General features: G+C 39.3%; 1 protein-coding gene across 8 annotated transcripts in view; it reads right to left on the reverse strand.

Moving 5' to 3' along the window:
- Nucleotides 1–17,883, reverse strand: part of LOC109428492 (guanine nucleotide-releasing factor 2) — a 337,898-nt gene that overhangs the window by 81,133 nt on the left and 238,882 nt on the right. For all 8 annotated transcript variants that reach the window (XM_029855778.2, XM_062844356.1, XM_062844351.1 and 5 more), the window contains one exon: nucleotides 3,085–3,433. In XM_029855778.2, the coding sequence (XP_029711638.1) occupies nucleotides 3,085–3,433 (349 nt within the window). The remainder of the gene's footprint in view (nucleotides 1–3,084; nucleotides 3,434–17,883) is intronic.

Genomic DNA, 17,883 nt, shown 5'->3' on the forward strand with positions numbered 1-17,883 from the left:
CTTAAAAATGGCGACCTCGTACCCTGGTGGTTGCACTCATTTAATCTCCACATTTTGCTCAAATTATGATAGAAATAAATCGTTTTCCTTAAAATTTCGGCTGCCATGCACCCTTTTTCGCCATAGTGTACCAGTTATGGCTATTCCCATAAGAAATGCATGCAAATAGTGCGAAAAGGAACCGAAGTTAAAAAATGTAACTGGTACAGGGTTCCAATCATTGACACACTAAAAATAATTTTAGCTCCGTATCTATATTTTTCCTGTAAAGTATGGAAACTAAGCCTAATCACTTCGTTGGATCACTAATCGGTAATAAATTAATAACTTTTTTCACAAGCATCCAATCGTTTTGCAGTCTTCGAAGGAAAGTTTTATAAATGATTTTTCTACAAGAAGCATTGACCGATTTGAATTAAGGAGACAAGGAGCGACCTCTGGGATTTTTTATCTGAAAGTGTAACTTTTCCCATAGTAATCCTATGAGAACTTTGAACCGCTTGCGCTAAATTATAGTTTCATCGATTGCGCTGAAATTTTGCACAGTTCATATGGGACCTAAATGGAATAAAAAAAAAACGAATGGAGCGAGAATTTGATGTTTGACTAACAATGCTAGGTAGACGTCGGCAGAACCATAAGTAAAAAAAAACCGTTATTATAGAATTGCCTCAATAGGGTATCTACTACGAAATTCCACAAAAGTGGTGACAAGGCTCCCCCTCGAGGGCATCAACAAACACTCAATTTCCTAATCGCTGCTTGAGACGCAAATTCGAGAAGAGATATCGAGATAAGAGAGAGATTTTTGAGGATTTGGTAAATCCAATTGGAAATCATTGGAAATACATCACGACTTCATGCGGCTTCCTGTATGACATTAAGTACAAGGTATTTGGAGTATATATCTCCAATTTTCTCGAGCACAAATCTACACACTAAGAACAGCTCGGTATTTTCCCCATCTTTTTACTGAGTTCTCAACAGCAGATTTAACTCGGTACGCTCGGTTATCCCTTTTGCTGAATACTCTGTAAATGAATTAACGAGCTCTGCAAATGAACTGTCAAAAATTACAGATGAACGGTAAATATCGTTACTGATGAACGGTAAATATTGATCACCGAGTGTACCGAGTTAAATCTGCTGTTGAGAACTCAGTAAAAAGATGAAAAAAAATGCAGAACTCAGCGAAAAATTTACTGAGCTGGAAAATTAGAATCTTAGTGTGTAGAGAACCGTCAAACGTATCTGGCTGAAAATGTAACTTGATGCTTGCTTCCGCAAAGTAAACATTGAGTTACATTTCCAGCCTAGAGAACTTGTGCTAGAGAAAATTTGAGCTTTGTACTCCAAATAACTTGTCCTTAAAAGGTACTTTGTCAAAAGCACCCAACTGCCAAAGATGCACTGCACATCTTAAAAATACAGTGTTATACTGAAGTTAAAACGGATCTGTAGTATATTATTGGAAACTTTTCAAGCTATTTTTTCTCAAAACAGACAGTTTACACTATACCGTTTTACCCCGCTAATACGACACCGACTGTTGTCGAATAACCGGGGTGAACTTTTAATTCGACGAACTGGTTACCCTACACAACCATGCTCATTGAAATTAGGCAACTGTATTTTTGTTTTTTTTTTTGATCTCCGAATTTGTTATGAAACATAATTTCAACAAATATTGCGGTGATGCGAATAAAAAGCTCGTTCTTTCTACGATTGTTGCCTTCCTCAGTTCATTCCGGGTAGTGTCCAGGCGGTTTGGACGTCGAATAGCACCAACTCAGAACTTCCGGAATTAGCAGCTGCAAAAGGAGCTGCTGCGGGTGCGAGTATAAGTGCAATATCAAACTATTTTGCATTAACAGTGTACATCGCTGTGACATTTTAACACTTTTTTATTCGACATATTATGTCGAGGATATATCCGAAATATATTCAGAGTTTATCTACGGATTTCCCTGGGTGTTCTTTTAGGAATTCTACTAAGGATTTCTTTAGGAAGTTCTACTGGGATTTCCCCAGAAATTCTATCAGAAATTCATCCAGGGATCGCTCCGGGTATCCGTTTTCAGATTTCTTTGATGCCTTCAGTTATTTCCCAAGAAATTACCCAAGCCATTTATCCAGGTATTCTTACAGGAATATCCCTTGGAATATTGCTTCAGAAATTGCTCTTCTGATTTCTTCAGGAATTCCTACAGAGGTTCTTCTAGAAATTCTTACTCTGAAATCTAGAATTTTTCAGGCCATTTCTGGTGGGATTCTACCAGGAACTGCTGCAGATTCCTCCAAAACTTTTTTCAGGAGTTCGTCCATGAATTTCTCAAGGAATTTCATTTGGAATCCTAACTGGGATGTCGTCAGATATTTAAATAAGAGTTCCTCCAATGATTCTTCTAGGAATTACTGTAGGGTTTTTTCCTCTAGGGGATTCTAGTGATTTTCGATCTTTCGTTGATCTCCCTTTTATCTTTATATCTCTGCAGCAAATTTGTCTCATCAAAGTATTTGATCACTCAATATAATGTAAGATTTTTACAAATTATTTTCTTTAAATTTGCTACCCAAACCTCGTATCAACCACGACTACTTCCCAAACCAACAATTAGTTACAAGTATAAATATACATATATGTAAACAAATGAGATGTATGAACAATATTATATTTCGTTTTATATGTTCTACTAGAAAACACTGGATACTGCTCTTCATTTGGACTTTTGTAGTGCTCTGTCTTAAAATAGTTCAAGAAGTTTCTAATCCTTATTGATCTGATAGATGCAGCATTCAATATAAACCGTCTACATGTTGATGTCCCTCCTGTAGGTATCGGTTTGCATGTCTTCAGGTTAATCATTGTCCGAAATTGCCTGAAAGTAGGCAATCACATTGAAGCTTCATTCCATGAACCTGTTCAAAGCCAGAGCACTACAAATGCTTAAATGATGATCAGGGACATAATTATCAGTAGAACTGAATAAGCTGAAGTTTTCCAAGGGTAAATATTCTTACGTTTGTCGTACGCCATCGATAAAATAGTACATCAAACTCGATTCCGAAACCCGCCGAACTCACCTCGTCATCGTGTTGGTGGGCGTCCGTATCTGACTGATCTTCTCCAGGAAGTCGTCCTTGAACGAACGCGCCCGCCGTGCCAGCTTGTTACCGCGAATGCTGCCCTTGTGTCCGGAAGACCCGGGGGCACCGGGCGTTACGGTTTTGCCGCCGTCACCGTTCTCGGTCACAGCAGGTGTCGATGCGGTTTGCGTGGACACCGGACTGGCGTTGGCAATTGAATTCTGCTGCTGCTGCGAGTTGGTAGCACAATTGCTGCTAGCGGTGCTGCTTCCACTGTTCCGAGGGGTCGTTCCGGCCGACGCAGAAATGTTGTTCGCACTTTGGCCGATTGTTCCGTTATCGCAATCTGGAAGATGGAGAGAAGATCCGCGAAGAATGAGGAATTAGTCGAGGTGTTTGGATTTATACAGTTTATGAGGGGAGGATCTAAAACTCTAAGATATGGCCGATGGGAAACAATGACTCTAAATATCACCTGTTCGACAGAGTAGAAATAAGCAAACAAATAAACATCAGTATAGAGGCGGCATTGCGACTGGCGTTCCGCTCGGTTTGCTCATATTTATTCACTCGATCATCATCGCCATCATAATCAAGATCATCACGGCGGCGATGGCGACGGCTGCGACGTGCTGATCGTGGCGCGGTCGTATAGATTGATCTTCTCTCAAGCGTGGAATTAGTTTCCCACCGTCTCCGTTCTCCGTCGCCGTCATCGACACCTGGCGCGTCTCGGCTCGGACACAAATCTACAAATCTTCCTATCAAGATGGCGTTTATAATTACGGTAAAGTACTTCCATTCGAGTACCAAAACACCATAATCGAAGTTGCATAATTGAAAGTACATTTCACTCTTCGTCAGAAGACTAGATGATAGATATGCATTTGGCGAGCGAATGCATCATCAATCGCTCCCCTTCGTCCAAATGAACCAGTATTCTAACGTGGCGAGCACTGTTGGTGTTTTAAAATAATAGAAAACGAGCAGCAGTTATACTCTGCAGATGCCTGTTAACCCTTTGGAGTTGAAGAGACCCATACATAGCCCAAAAGACCAATGACAACAAAAAATACCAAAAAACGAAGCTCACGACAATTCAAACATATTCCCTCTCTCGCTTTGACATCAGAAATATATATCTCGCGCTTACGAGAGTATCTACAATGATCGATTTTCTTTTTTTTAATAACTTGGCTGGCAAATCATTTTCGTTTGGTTTTGTTATTTTAGATGCTAATCCTAGTCGTCCTTCACCGAAACGCACCGAGAGATCACCAGAATATTGGTCGTATTTCCCAGAAAATTTCCAAGGAGTAAATCGTTGACAGTTAGATAATATACATATATACACACTTTTGGAATTGCACAACTTGTTTGAAAGTATTAAGTTTTGAATTTCAGGAGGCATCCATGAAGAAACTTCCAGACTAATCTCCGTAGGAACTGCTGTTCAAACCCTGAAAGAGTAATCTCTCATGGTTCAAGAATTTCTCTTAGAGAGATCTCTGCAGAAACTTCTGAAGAAATCCCTGAGTGGAATTTTCGAGGAGTTTTAGATAGAAAGCCAGGAAGAATCCCTGAAGGAATTCCAGGAGGATTTTCTAAACGAATTCAAGCAGGAATCCCAAGGAAATTCTAGCAGGAATCCCCAAAGGAATTCCAGTGAGAATTTCCAAGGAAATTCAAAAAAGAATCTCCAAAGTATTTATAGGAGGAAGCAATGAAAGATATCCAGGAAAAATTTTTGAAAAATTTCAGGAGAAATCTCTAAGGGAATTCTAGAAGGAATTGCCGGAAGAATCCCCGAAGGCATTCCAGCAGGAATCCTCGACGGAATATCAGGAAGAAACCCCGAAGGAGTTTTAGGAGGAATTCTCGAAGGAAGTGTACGAAAATTCTCCGAAGGAATTTCAGGTGGAATCCTCGGAGGAATTCTAGGTGAATCCCCGAAGGAATTCCAGGAGAAATCCCCGAAGGAATCCTAAAACAAATCCCCGAAATCATTCTAGGAGGAATCTCCGGAGGAAATTCAGGAGGAATCCCCAAAGGAATTCTAGGAGAAATCTCTGAAGAAATTACAAAGAAATCCCTGCAGGAATCCTAGGGGGAACCACCGAAGGAGTTCCGGGAGGATTCTCCGAAGGAATTCCAAGCGGAATCCTCTAATGTTTTTTTAAAGAGGAAACCCCAAAGGAAATCCCAGACGAATCCCCATAGGAAGTCCAGGAGGAATGCCCAAAGAAATTCCGGAAGGAATCCCCTAACGAATTCCAGGAAAAATTCTAGGAAAAATCACCGAAGATGTTCAAGAAGGAAATCCCGAAAAAAAATCCAGAAGGAATCCTGGAGGAATTCCATGAGGAATTTCTGAACGAATTTCAAGAGCAATCCCAAAGGAATTAGAAGACGAATCACCAGAGGAATTCCAGGAGCAAATCTCGACGACATTTAAGAAGGATTCCACGACGGAATACCAAGAGGAATCCCCAAAAGAATTTGAGGATGAATCCATGAAGGAATTCCAGGAGGCCTCCCCAAAGAAATTCCAGAATGAATTTTCAAAGGAATTGAAGAAGGCATCCCCAAAGTATTGCTAGGAGGAACCATCGCAAAATATCCAGTAGTGATCCCTGAAGGAACTACAAGAGGAATCCCCGAAGTAATTCCAGGAGAAATCCCCGAAAGAGGAATCCCCGAAGGAATCCCAAAACGAATCCCCGAAATTATTCTAGGAGGAATCTCCAAAGGAATTCCAGAAGGAATCTCCGGAGGAAATTCAGGAGGAATTCCCCAAGAAATTCTAAGAGAAATCCCGATGAAATTACAAAGAATTCTCTGCAAGAATCCTAGGGGGAACCACCGAAGAAGTTCCGGAAAGATTCTCCGAAGGAATTCCAAGCGGAATCCTCGAATGTTTTTTTAAGAGGAAACACCGAAGGAAATCCAAGAGGAAACACCGAAGGAAATCCAAGAGGAAACACCGAAGGAAATCCAAGAGGAAACACCGAAGGAAATCCAAGAGGAATCCCCATAGGAAGTCCAGGAGGAATCTCCAAAGAAATTCCAAAAGGAATCAATGAAGGAATTCCAAGAGAAATCCCTGAAGGAATTCCAAAAGGAATCCCCTAACGAATTCCAGGAGGAATTCTAAGAGAAATCACCGAAGAAATTCAAGAAGGAAGTTCCGAAGGAATTCCAGGAGGAATCCTGGAGGAATTCCATGAGGAATTTCTGAAGGAATTTCAGGAGGAATCCCAAAGGAATTAGAAGAGAAATCACCAAAAAAATTCCAGAAGGAAACCCCGAAGATATTTCAGGAGGATTCCACGACGGAATATCAAGAAGAATCCCCAAAAGAATTTCAGGATGAATCCATGAAGGAATTTCAGGAGGACTCCCCAAAGAAATTCCATACTGAATTCTCAAAGAAATTGAAGAAAGAATCCCCAAAGTATTGCTAGGAGGAACCATCGAAAAATATCCAGGAGTAGTCCTTGAAGGGATTTCAGAAGAAATCCAAGAGGGAATTCCATGAGGAACCTTGGATGATTTTAAAGAGGAATCCCCGGGGGAATTTCAGGAGCATTTAGATGGAATCCCATTTTAGATGGAATCCCAAGGAGGACTCCTTCGGAATCTCATATGGAATCCCTGAAATATTTTTTGGAGGAATCCCCGCAGGAATTCCAAGAGGGTATCCCGAAAAAAAAAACAGCACGAATCCCAAACAAATTTCGGCGGCAATCCCGAAAAGAATTCCAGTGGGAATTTCCAAGGGAATTCGAGAAAGAGTTCCCAAAGGATTTTTAGGAGGAATCCACGGAAACTATCCAGAAGGAATCTCAGAAGGAGTTTCAGGAGAAATTCCTGAGGGAAACACCGAAGAAATTCCAAGAGAAATATCCGAAGGAATACTAGGAGGAATCAACGGATGAATTCCAGAAGGAAACCTCAAGGAATTCCAGAACAAATTTCCGGAGCGATTCCACAAGGAATTCTAGAATGAATTCTATGAAGGAATCCCGGAGGAATCTCTGAAGAAATTCGAAGAAGAATCATCAAAGGAATTCCAAGAGGAAACTCCGTTGAAATTCCAGGAGGAATTTTTGTAGAAAGTCCAGGAGGAATCCCCGAAAGAATTCAAGGAGGAATCCCTGAAGGAATACCAGTAGAGGACAAAAATTGCAGGAGACATCCCTGCAGGTATCCCAGGGGAAATCTCTGAAAGAATTCAGGGAGAAATCTCCGAAAGATTTCCAAGAGAAAGCTTCATAGGAATTCCAGGAGCAATCCCCGAAGAAACTCCAGGAGGAATCCCCGAAGGAATTCCGTGAGAAATCCCCGAAGGAATTCCGTGAGGAATATCCGAAGTAATTCCAAGAGAAATCACCGAAAGAATTACAGAAGAAACCTCCGAAGAAATTCCATGAGGAATCACTGAATGAAATCCGGGAGGAATCTGCGAAGGAATTCCGAGAGAAATCATCAAAGAAATTCCAGGAGGAAACCCCGAAGGAATTTCAGGAGAAATCCACGACAGAATATCAGGAGAAATCCTCGAAAGAATTTCAAGAGGAATCCATGGCAGAAGTCCAGGAATCCCCGGAGGAATTCTAGTAGGAATCCCTGGAAGAACTCCTGGAGGAATCCTTGATGGAATCCTAGGAGGGATCTCCGGAAAGTTTCATGAAGAATCTCCGAAGTAATTCCAGAAGGAATCTCCAAAAGAATTCTAGGAGGAATTACCATAGGAATTCTAGAAGGAAACCGCAATGGAATATCAGGAGGAATCACTAAAAGTATTTCAGGAGGAATCCTCGAACAAAGTCCAGGGAACCCCTGAAAGAAGCCAGAAGGAATCCCCGAAGAAATTACAGGAGAAATCCCTACAGGAATTCCAGGTGGAATTCCAGAAAAAAATCCGGTAAGAATTTCCGAAGGATTTCCAGGTTAAATCCTCGAAGGATTTTCAGTGGAATCTCCCAAAAGGGAATCTTTTCCCGAAAGAATTATTGGAGGAATTCCAGGAAAGCCTGTAGGTATGCTTGTAGAAACTCAATAAAAGATCCTTCAAGAATATCCTGGAGATAAGCTTGATTACAAATCTAAGGAATTTATTGCAGGAACTCCTACAAGATTCCCTGATTGAGCTTCTGAAAAATCTCCGATGAAACTCCTGGGGCCATCCGTGAGTCCTCCTGGAAAAATCTCTGAAAGAACCTCAGGAGCGATCCCTGGAATAACTCCTGGAAATATTCCTAAAGGAACTTATCGAAGAATCTCTTAAAGATATCCTGAAGGAATCTTATAACTGTGTACTGTACTGTTATATAGGAATCTCTGAATAAACTTCTGGGGGAATCCCTGAATTCTCCTGGAGGTATCCTTGGATCCTCCTGTAAGATTCTCTGAAGGAATTCTTGGAGAGATATCTAAAGCAACTTCTGTAGGAATCCCTGAAAATCAAGAGTAATCTCTGAAGAAACATCTGTAAGAATTCCTGAAACTCCTGAAGGAATCTCTGAAGGAACTCCTGGACTAATTTCTCTAAGAACTCCTGCCTGTAGGAATTTCTAAAGGAACTTCAGAAAGTTTCCCTCTCTTACACTAATTTCTTAAGACCACCTGTAGGAATTCCTGAAGGAACTTCTTAAGGAATTCTTCTATATGGATACCTGAGCAAATTCCCCTTCAAATAGCTCAGGGAATTTCTGTAGGAATTCCTAATGAACACCTGAAGGCATCCCTGAATCCTCCTGTAGCTATTAGAGAGATCCTTGAACGAACTTCTGGGAAGATCACAGAAGGTACTTGTGGAGCAATCCTTGAAAGAACTACAACTTTGGAAAATTTTGATGGAGCATCCCGAAGGATTTCCAAGAGAAATCCCCGAATGAAATTCAGCAGTGATGCTAGAAGGAAACCCTGTAAGAATCCTCGATGGAACTCCTGCTGTTATCCCTGAAGGATCTGCTTAAGGTGAATATATAACGAAGCCACACTTCGAATTTTCAAAAGCACAAATTTGAAGAACCGAGGGTTGGTTTGCGCTGAAAATTTGATCGATTGGACATCACCAGCAGGTCACCAATCGACCAACTTTTCAGCACAATCCGTCTTTTGATTCCTCAGATTTGTGCTCTTGAAAATTCGAGGTGTGGCTTTGTTATATATTCACCTTAACCCTCCTTGTGCTTTGGGGTTATTTTTTACCCCAAAAGCTTCGTATTTGAATGGACACACTGAAGTTCCTTTTAAATTTCTTAAGAAGTTCTTGATAAGAGCCTTCTGCAGAGTTTGCCTAGAACAGTAGAAAGAAAAAAAAAATAGACAGACCAAAGTTCAACTGGTCAGACTTCAAATTATTAGAACGTACTGTTTTCAAATTCATTAACATGAGGGCTATTCATAACTGTAGTGACTGTTTATTTTATTGATATTATCTTTACCCTAGTCGTGCATTGGAACATTATGATTCAGACAGGCACGCTGAGCGTGTACTACGTCAGCGGCGTGAGCTTTAGCTAATGCACGAAGAAGGTTAATATTATTATTTCCAAAAATACGATCCGGATAATGGTAATCTGCTAGAGAATGATTTTGGCTAGAGTTTATAACTGCAAAAGTAACTGAATATGAATCGATAAATCGAATTTCTTTTTCGTTAATGATCGTATTACAATTATGGATGAGAAAATCGATGATGAGAAATCAATTATTGCCGTAGATTTCTTACGATAGTGATCGTGAGATTGTTTTATCTCAAATTTATGTAGACATAGCGTGACAAACAGCGGCGTGTTGCACGCCACCGATAGCTCAGTCAGTGTTGGCGTGGCGCGGCGGCGCATAGATCTAGTACGGCGTCGGCCACGTCCTTGGAAAGGCTGTTGCAAATTAACCTCTATTTGAAGATAGTGTTTATCTCTGCATCTCCACAGTGGTTACAGGATAAAGAATTTATTAGTAGGGACGGTTAGTTGGGTCACATACAAATAAATTGACAATTGAAAACGATTTGTCCTGATAAGTTACTTTGCCAACACAAGAAATCGCATGTAAGCGTCTATAAATATTACTGTACTGCGTTGGAAGATACATAAACTTTATTAATTAAATTCGGTTGTATAATCGTTCGACTAAATATTAAACTAAATATTAGTCCTCTGTATCATTTTGAATTGCTCCCCGCCAAGAAACTACAACAAATGGCACCAGCAATAAAACTAGTCCGGTATCTGTCTGCCAGTTAGTACGCCGGTGGCGTATCAGTTTCTCCGAGTGACGGACGACGAGACCACAGAGATGAAATTCTGGTTTCTCGTCAAACGAATACCTAGGTATCTTTCTTTTTCGTTACGAAACCGGCTCCACTCACTCGAGTTGCGGCCCGGTTTCGTTTTCGCTCCTTTGGATTCCTATGAGCAACTATCCTAGTACTGGTTCAGTACAGAAAAACACGGTGCAATCCATCATTGCTGAGGATGATGGAAAAAAATAAAAAGTAAATGTTCTCCTAATCAGTGAACTGACTGATATCTACAGGAACGTGGCGAGGGCTGAGGCAGGAGGCTAAAGAAGGCGGACGCGGTTAGCCAACTTGTTTACGTTTAGTTAGCAACCGAAGAATGCAATGTAGTTGGTACGGTTTGGCTGGTTAATTCCATGTAATCGACACAGGTATAAATATTTATCATTACATTGAGTTCAGTTTACCTCAAAGCAGCGAACTACCACCCGGTATGTTCCAGCGATGCTTCCAGCGGTCAGTTCTAATGTGGGGAAGTAACCCAATAAAAATTGTTGCACCGCAGTGCACTACTGCGCATCACAGACAGCTAGGAGGGAGATCGCGATAATGAGCTTTCAATGTTTACAGAATAGCCTACGGTCGAGATAGCATGACGGATATACACAAAATACCAGAAGCGGATTGGGATGAAAAACATTCCTTCGGCTTGTTTTGGATGAACAAGTCGGTTCGGTACCCGACCAGAAGCACATAACAAGATCATAACAAAGTTATGACAACTGTTGTTGGAAATAACAATAGTTGTTATAATTCTGTTATAAGGATTTTTCCATGTGAATATCCGTAACAAAATTATGTTAAAATTTGTTATAATTTTAGTAACTAAATTATAACAAAACATGTTTCAATTATTCTAAAAGATGTATAACAACATTTTGTTGCGGTTGCGGGAGGTGGTGACGAGATCCGACTCTTTCAGCAGAAAGGAAACATGTTAATTCTCCTGCGATCAGGTATAAAGCTAAAATAATATTTTTATTAATAAAACAGTTTATAATATGAACAAATAATCTTACAATTTCGGTGCTTTAGCTCCTTCTACCACCTCTTCGCTGTAGCTACTCATCTTCACTTCTGATTGTGATTTTATTACTCTTCGCTCTTCAGAGCAATTCTTTACACTAGGGGTGCTTAAGTTAAATATATTTAGTCTTATCAAAGTTCAAATTTTAGATGCGTTTTCATACGCAACAACATTTGTTATATTATGCATTATAATATAATTGCCTCTAACATAATTTTGTAACACGTTTATTGCAATCTTTGTTATATTTTTTGTAACAGAATTATTTTAAAAATTATAGTATTTGTTGTGTTGTTGCGAAAAAGATTGATATTTTTTGTTATTTTGGCCCCTCGAACCAAGAGATTTATAACAAAATTTGTTCTGAAATATATAACAGAACTTGTTATAATTTTGTTAAGATTTCTCAAGTTTAGTCTAACAAAATTTGATATAATCTTGTTGTGATTATACCTCAACTTGTTATATTTTTGTTTAATTTGGAACGAGTTTGGTTAGAATTTTTGTTCCTTATCTACTAACGGTACATGTTTTATAACAACGGTTGTTATACAAATGATTATAGCAAAACAACACAACCTGTAATAATTGTGTTTTTCCCATCTAGTCGGGTAGTGGTACAATACCACCTATCGCTTGCTTCCCTGTTGCTTATAATGAACAAATTAGATTTTTTATTATCATTAAGAATCGTCGTTTCTCTATGCTGGTTCGTGTGCATGAGCACACGCCAAAAACACGCACCATAAATGTTCATGAATTGTGAAAGTGTGAAGCAAGAGCACTGTGTTGGATGCCGACAAATGTCAGAGAGGAAGAAAAATGTAATTAAAATTATGTTCTAACTAGTGATTTGTTTCTAGAACAGTCCACCGAGAATTGTTCCGCCTCACTTTACACTTAAAATCTAGAACTTTTCGATCTACATATTTTTACTGTTCACGTATTGTCACATTAAAGCACCACCGAAAGATTCGGCGTTTCATTCAGAACTTATTTCTAAAAAAGACGATTTACACAACATAGACCGTCTTCAGGCAGAGGCTGCACGGATCGAACATAACTAATGCTATACAACGTTAACTACACCTAACCTTACACCCAATAATGGTCCAGTGGAAAATTTGAAAAAGTAAGGAGTACCCTTTCGAATAATATGGAAAGAGCTCACCAATTATTATCAACCCATCGCGTCCACCGTAGAACAAAATCGAGAGGATCAGAGTGACATCTTTCACCGTCTGTCATCGTGACCCGTTGGCTTCCATACTCCTCAACCTCAAACAGCATTCGTATGTGAGGTGTGTTAATTTCTCCGATTAAGATTTATGTACTTCGGCGGACGTAGAGAGAAAGGTTAATTAGTGAGTTCGTTCCATAGTATTATTTATAAAAATCGCTGAAACTTTTAAATATTTTCTTCTATATTCTCTCAACAATTTTTGCAAGTTTCGTAATGCCATGTTATGAGATGACGGCGTGTTAGTATGCATTAGCTGAATAGTGGCCAATGAACGCTATCAAATGAACAATGTAGCGTATTGAAAATGCCATCAGCAAAAATTACCAATATGAGGAAATCGCTGTACACATTGTAACCATGTAATTGAAGTTCTCCAGGACAAACAACATTCCATGGAATATATTACCCGGACTAAAATTGTCCAATGATTCGCACCAATTGAATTCCTCCGATCAGTATTTATAATCCACAACTTCACTCAACCAAATCATCGCTTACTAGAGATACGCACACCTTCTCTTCAAACCCCCCTTCACATTCCATCGTCAAATTACATTTAATCGAACCCATTTGACGATGTGATGGCATGTGGCTCCCGTGTTTGTTGGTTCCATCGCCGGTAGTGAGGCGGCTACTAAGCCAATTGAAAACCGATCCCCATCAAGCATTTACCTACAAACGTAGTCAGCTGAATGCCACGGATTGGTGACTCTCTTGTGAGGTGGATGGATAGAACAATGTAGCAAAGAGGCACTATAATATAGCAAGAGCAAATCATGCATGAAACTTCTGCATAGAGTCTACTATACACCGGTGAATAGTGTTCTACTATTCATCATCAGAGAAAAAAAATGACAAACCTCTACAACTGCTAACTGTTGGTTTGTTTGACGAGAATCATTCACGCATGAGTAATTCCGTGGACTGCGTCGGTATCTGACAACGATGTAGTTCGTTCTCGGTGCCAATCACGCGATTAATCATAGTTCTTTAATGGGTTTCGAAATAATAATGTCATCTCAGAATTGACTTATGACCGTTATGGGTTCACGAGAACTTCATGAAAATGACTATTTGGAACTACACAAAAAAAAAACAAATATATATCTGCTTGGGATAGCTTGACGCCCTCAGTGTATAAGTGCTGATAATCCATTTAAAATACTTTGGGACATACTTTTTCCAAAGCTCTATTAGGTAAACGAATGACGTTGAGTTGTTTAGTGGTCTAGTGACTATCGCTTAATATGCAGAAGGTCCTGGGTTCAAACCCTGACTCGTCCCTTTCCTCACACTTTGTACCTTTCTGTCTACTTTCTCTACTATCTTTTCTGCAGAAACATCTCACGTAAAAAATGTATGAACACACCCATGGCTAGAACAAGAAACGGATTGAACGAAAAAAGCTATCTTCTTCCTTACAACTTTCACAGCACAGTGTAAAACTATCATGTAACGCTACAAGTTATGCAACCAAGCGAACTGTGGCGCTTCACAGTAATCTTCCCTCAATCAATCACTTTACGCCTGACATCCACGCATCAATGCGTGAACCCCTATGCCAAAAATAATCATATCCCAAAAGCATTCGCATGAACTTGTGCAAATGCGGTGAACTCCTCGGTTTGTTGGCAACAAGCTATGGGATCATCCCTTCCCTCTTCATCCCTACATTGACCTGCAATCTGACGTAGCAGGCGTCATTGTCGCCTAATGATAAAGCACCATATACCTTGTGTGAGTGTAGCTGGTCTGGCGATACTGGAGTAGCGTCTACGGGCGGTCAATCAGTTTTCAATTTTATTTTCAGCGTTATTAGATAAACGAATGACCAACGAAGCTTGAAGATATTTTTAGAATGTACTAAGTCGCTAGTCTGAAGTTTAGACCATAAGATCTAGTGTATAATTTGTGTATAATTTTAAAACGGGTCATAAAAAGAGGGAATTGTGTGCCTAGATTAGGCCAGTACCAGTGCTTTAAATGGGGGTGGTTAGTTAAACGTCTTCGGCTACCATGACTTTTTTTATGAAAAAAAAAATAAGAAATATTTATGATAGTTGTCGTTATCGTCGTAATATCACAGAGAACGAACGTTTAAGCTCGAACAAAAATACGTCGAAATCGTGTGTAAAGGATTTAAGTGTGCCTCAACGCCACCAGCGAGGACTGCCCCACATATAAAGTCGATTTGACCACACGATAGCATTGTTCATAGTTAAAATACACTATTCCACAAAGCGATACGAGCGCCAAACGACCAAAAACGGCGAGCACTGGAAACAAAAATGACAACACAACGATTTAAGTGATGGGACGCTAGCGCCACGCAATGGGAGCATAACTACATACTCTGATATGACCGTTACAAAGTTTTACACCTGGTAAAAAGCGAAAATAGACGTCTGTTCTCTGATCATGGTTCGTGGTTCGTGGTAATATCATGACTCGTAGTCATAATATTATAAAATGGCATATTTTATTATGTGTTATAAGCGATATTCTAATCACTAAAAACGCACCCACGTCCAACAATAATGTTGCCTTTTATGCGGACACATAACGGTTCGGTACTGTTCTGACATGACTTGGCATCTCCCAACTATTGAAAACTGCCCGAAAAAGTGTCAAATTCACAAAATTTTGATTCGGCGCATTCGATGATCCGAAATTCATTACACTCCGTCTAATCGAAACTTATTTAGCTCCATAGGCGGCCGGCATTTTTTTTCTTGATCGCTCTCCTAAACAAACACGAGAAAGAGAAGGAAAGCCATTCGTTCCTTCTTTCATTTTGCTTTATCTCGTGTTCATTTAGGAAAGTCAGCAAGAAAACAGAAAAAGCTGGCTATAAAGATACATGAGTGACATTTCAACACGCCAACACGAACAAAATTAGTGACGGATGACTTGTGCAAAAGCTCGAGAAGGGCGTCAATCGAAAAGTATGCGCATTTTGATATAGTACATTGAATTGACTAAACTTCAGGCATCATATTTCTCACTCACGTGATCAAAATCCACGGATTTATCCACCTCCGCGATAATGAATAATCACTGCATGTCATGAAAAATAAAATTCTCTCACTCGACTCCAGCACTCACGAAAATTCCCATTTTCTCTATCCATACCTCACGAATAAATAACAAAAGCATCCGATGTTTCACTTCGTTTGAGAGTAACTAAACGTCTCTACCGATGCACGAGATCAATAATTTTACGTTTAGTGGTACCGTGTTTACATAAAATGTACTTGTTTCCTTGGCCATCTATGTAGATAACACGGCACCGCTCAGACGTCAACCGGGTGAAAATGTGGATTGGTGCATACTGAGCAAGCATTTTCGTTTGCAAGTTTTTGTTAGAGAGAGAGTATTTTTTATCACGCACAAGAAACGGAGAGCTTTTCAATTGTCTAGGAATGCAAGGAAAATATCACAGGCTGCTTTATCGGGACAATATCGCGATATGATCGATCGTTACTCGCGTAATTGAGGGAAAATTTTGATGCCTGCTAAACTTCCCAAGTAACATTTTTAGTTTTCTTATAGTTCAGAAGTTGTTGTTACAATCAAACTGATAAAACTCATTTTAAACCTTAGTAATCCTAACAGCTCTAATAAACCCGTGATAAAACCCTATAAAGCACAAAAGGGCCCACCCTACAGGAGGTTGTTAGAACCATTCCTTAAGACGTTTTTCAAGCTACTTGATTTTGTGGCACATTCTTGTAGTCTACTATACAGCTTTGTTAAGATCTGTTGTGTGGGTTACAAGAAGATCAACAAGCCGTAACAGAGTTCGAAAAATATCTTGAATGGACGATTAAAACCAATAATTAAAATCAATCAGAAACTAAAATCATCAAATATATTTGAATGAATTTCAAAAAAATAATGATAAAAAACAAATTTATGTCGGTCAGCCGTGTCAATTATATGCCGTTGCAAATTTATATAGAGAAAAACTGTTTCCATGACATAGAAACTCATGCCATAAAAAGTTTACCGGTATAATGTAATAAATTGCTGCTAAATGAGATGAAGCGCCATGCCAATTTGCAGTTTTTGTTATACTTAAAATAACAATTTTAGTTCCGCTTGCAAAATTATACATCCCAAATCCACCCAAACATCAACATGGCGTACACAATTTGCAAGCAGGAGTAGAAAATCGTGAGAAAAGTATGGATACCGTCAAGTTAAATCCTCCTGGATTTATTTGAGACTGCTTAAGATTAGATAGCGTATAAGTAGCATGTTCTAGAGCTGCTATTCTTCATGAACACGGAACAAAGACTTGCATACACCTATTTATTCTTAACGCATATTTATAAGCGCTACTCAAACACTGTTAGGTTTTAAGAAGAAGTGGGTTCAGGTTGAATGCTCTTAAGAACTCACCGCTTGAACGGGAGCCATAAAAATGTAAACAAACTGCAAAATTTGTATATTCGTCATATTATTAGTAGTGTTTTGTGATTATTCGAGGCGTTTTTGTCTGCTCGTGTGTATGGTAAGTTATTTAATGATAATTAATATTACACCGGCTGTTTCTGTGTACAAATAAAAGACAATTTCGTGTACTACTGCGATGGTGCCCACCAGTGCCGCCACTCATCAGTTGCCTCGGAAATCTCGGTTACAATCGGAAGCCTAGCTAGAAAAAATAAGCCTGCCCGAGGTTTTTTTTAATCAGTTTGACATCAAATCGAATGAAAAATAATTATGCCTGCTAAATTACTTTTACATTTGCTAGCGTCAAATCTGTTGATCAAAATAAGATCACATTGCAGTAACACTCCTAAACCAGTTTTAATGCTTCCAGTGGTTGTTTCGAAAAGGTTTAACATTATTTTATCACAACTTTATGCAATCTATCAGGTTTTAAGACCGATAAGATATGACAGGCATGCGGCTTTGAAGGAAGTTTTAGGTTCAAGTTTTAATACACACTTAACAGTTCTCTTACAATAAAGTTTTTGCTTGGCAGAAAGACTAACAGATAAGTTTTATTCTATGGACGTATAGATATCTACAAATTGTTTTTAAGTTGCTTGTGTCGTTAAAGCTTCATGACAATAAGAACTGCTTCATTAAACCTAAACAGGTTTATCAAATACATGACAAAACCTCAATAAATAATGTCTAAGAGCAGAAAGCATAGAAATTGTTACTTGGGTTATCATGCTGTATGTGTTGTGTTGCATTTTA

Source organism: Aedes albopictus, chromosome 1 (genome assembly GCF_035046485.1).
Source record: "Aedes albopictus strain Foshan chromosome 1, AalbF5, whole genome shotgun sequence".
NCBI lineage: Eukaryota > Metazoa > Arthropoda > Insecta > Diptera > Culicidae > Aedes > Aedes albopictus.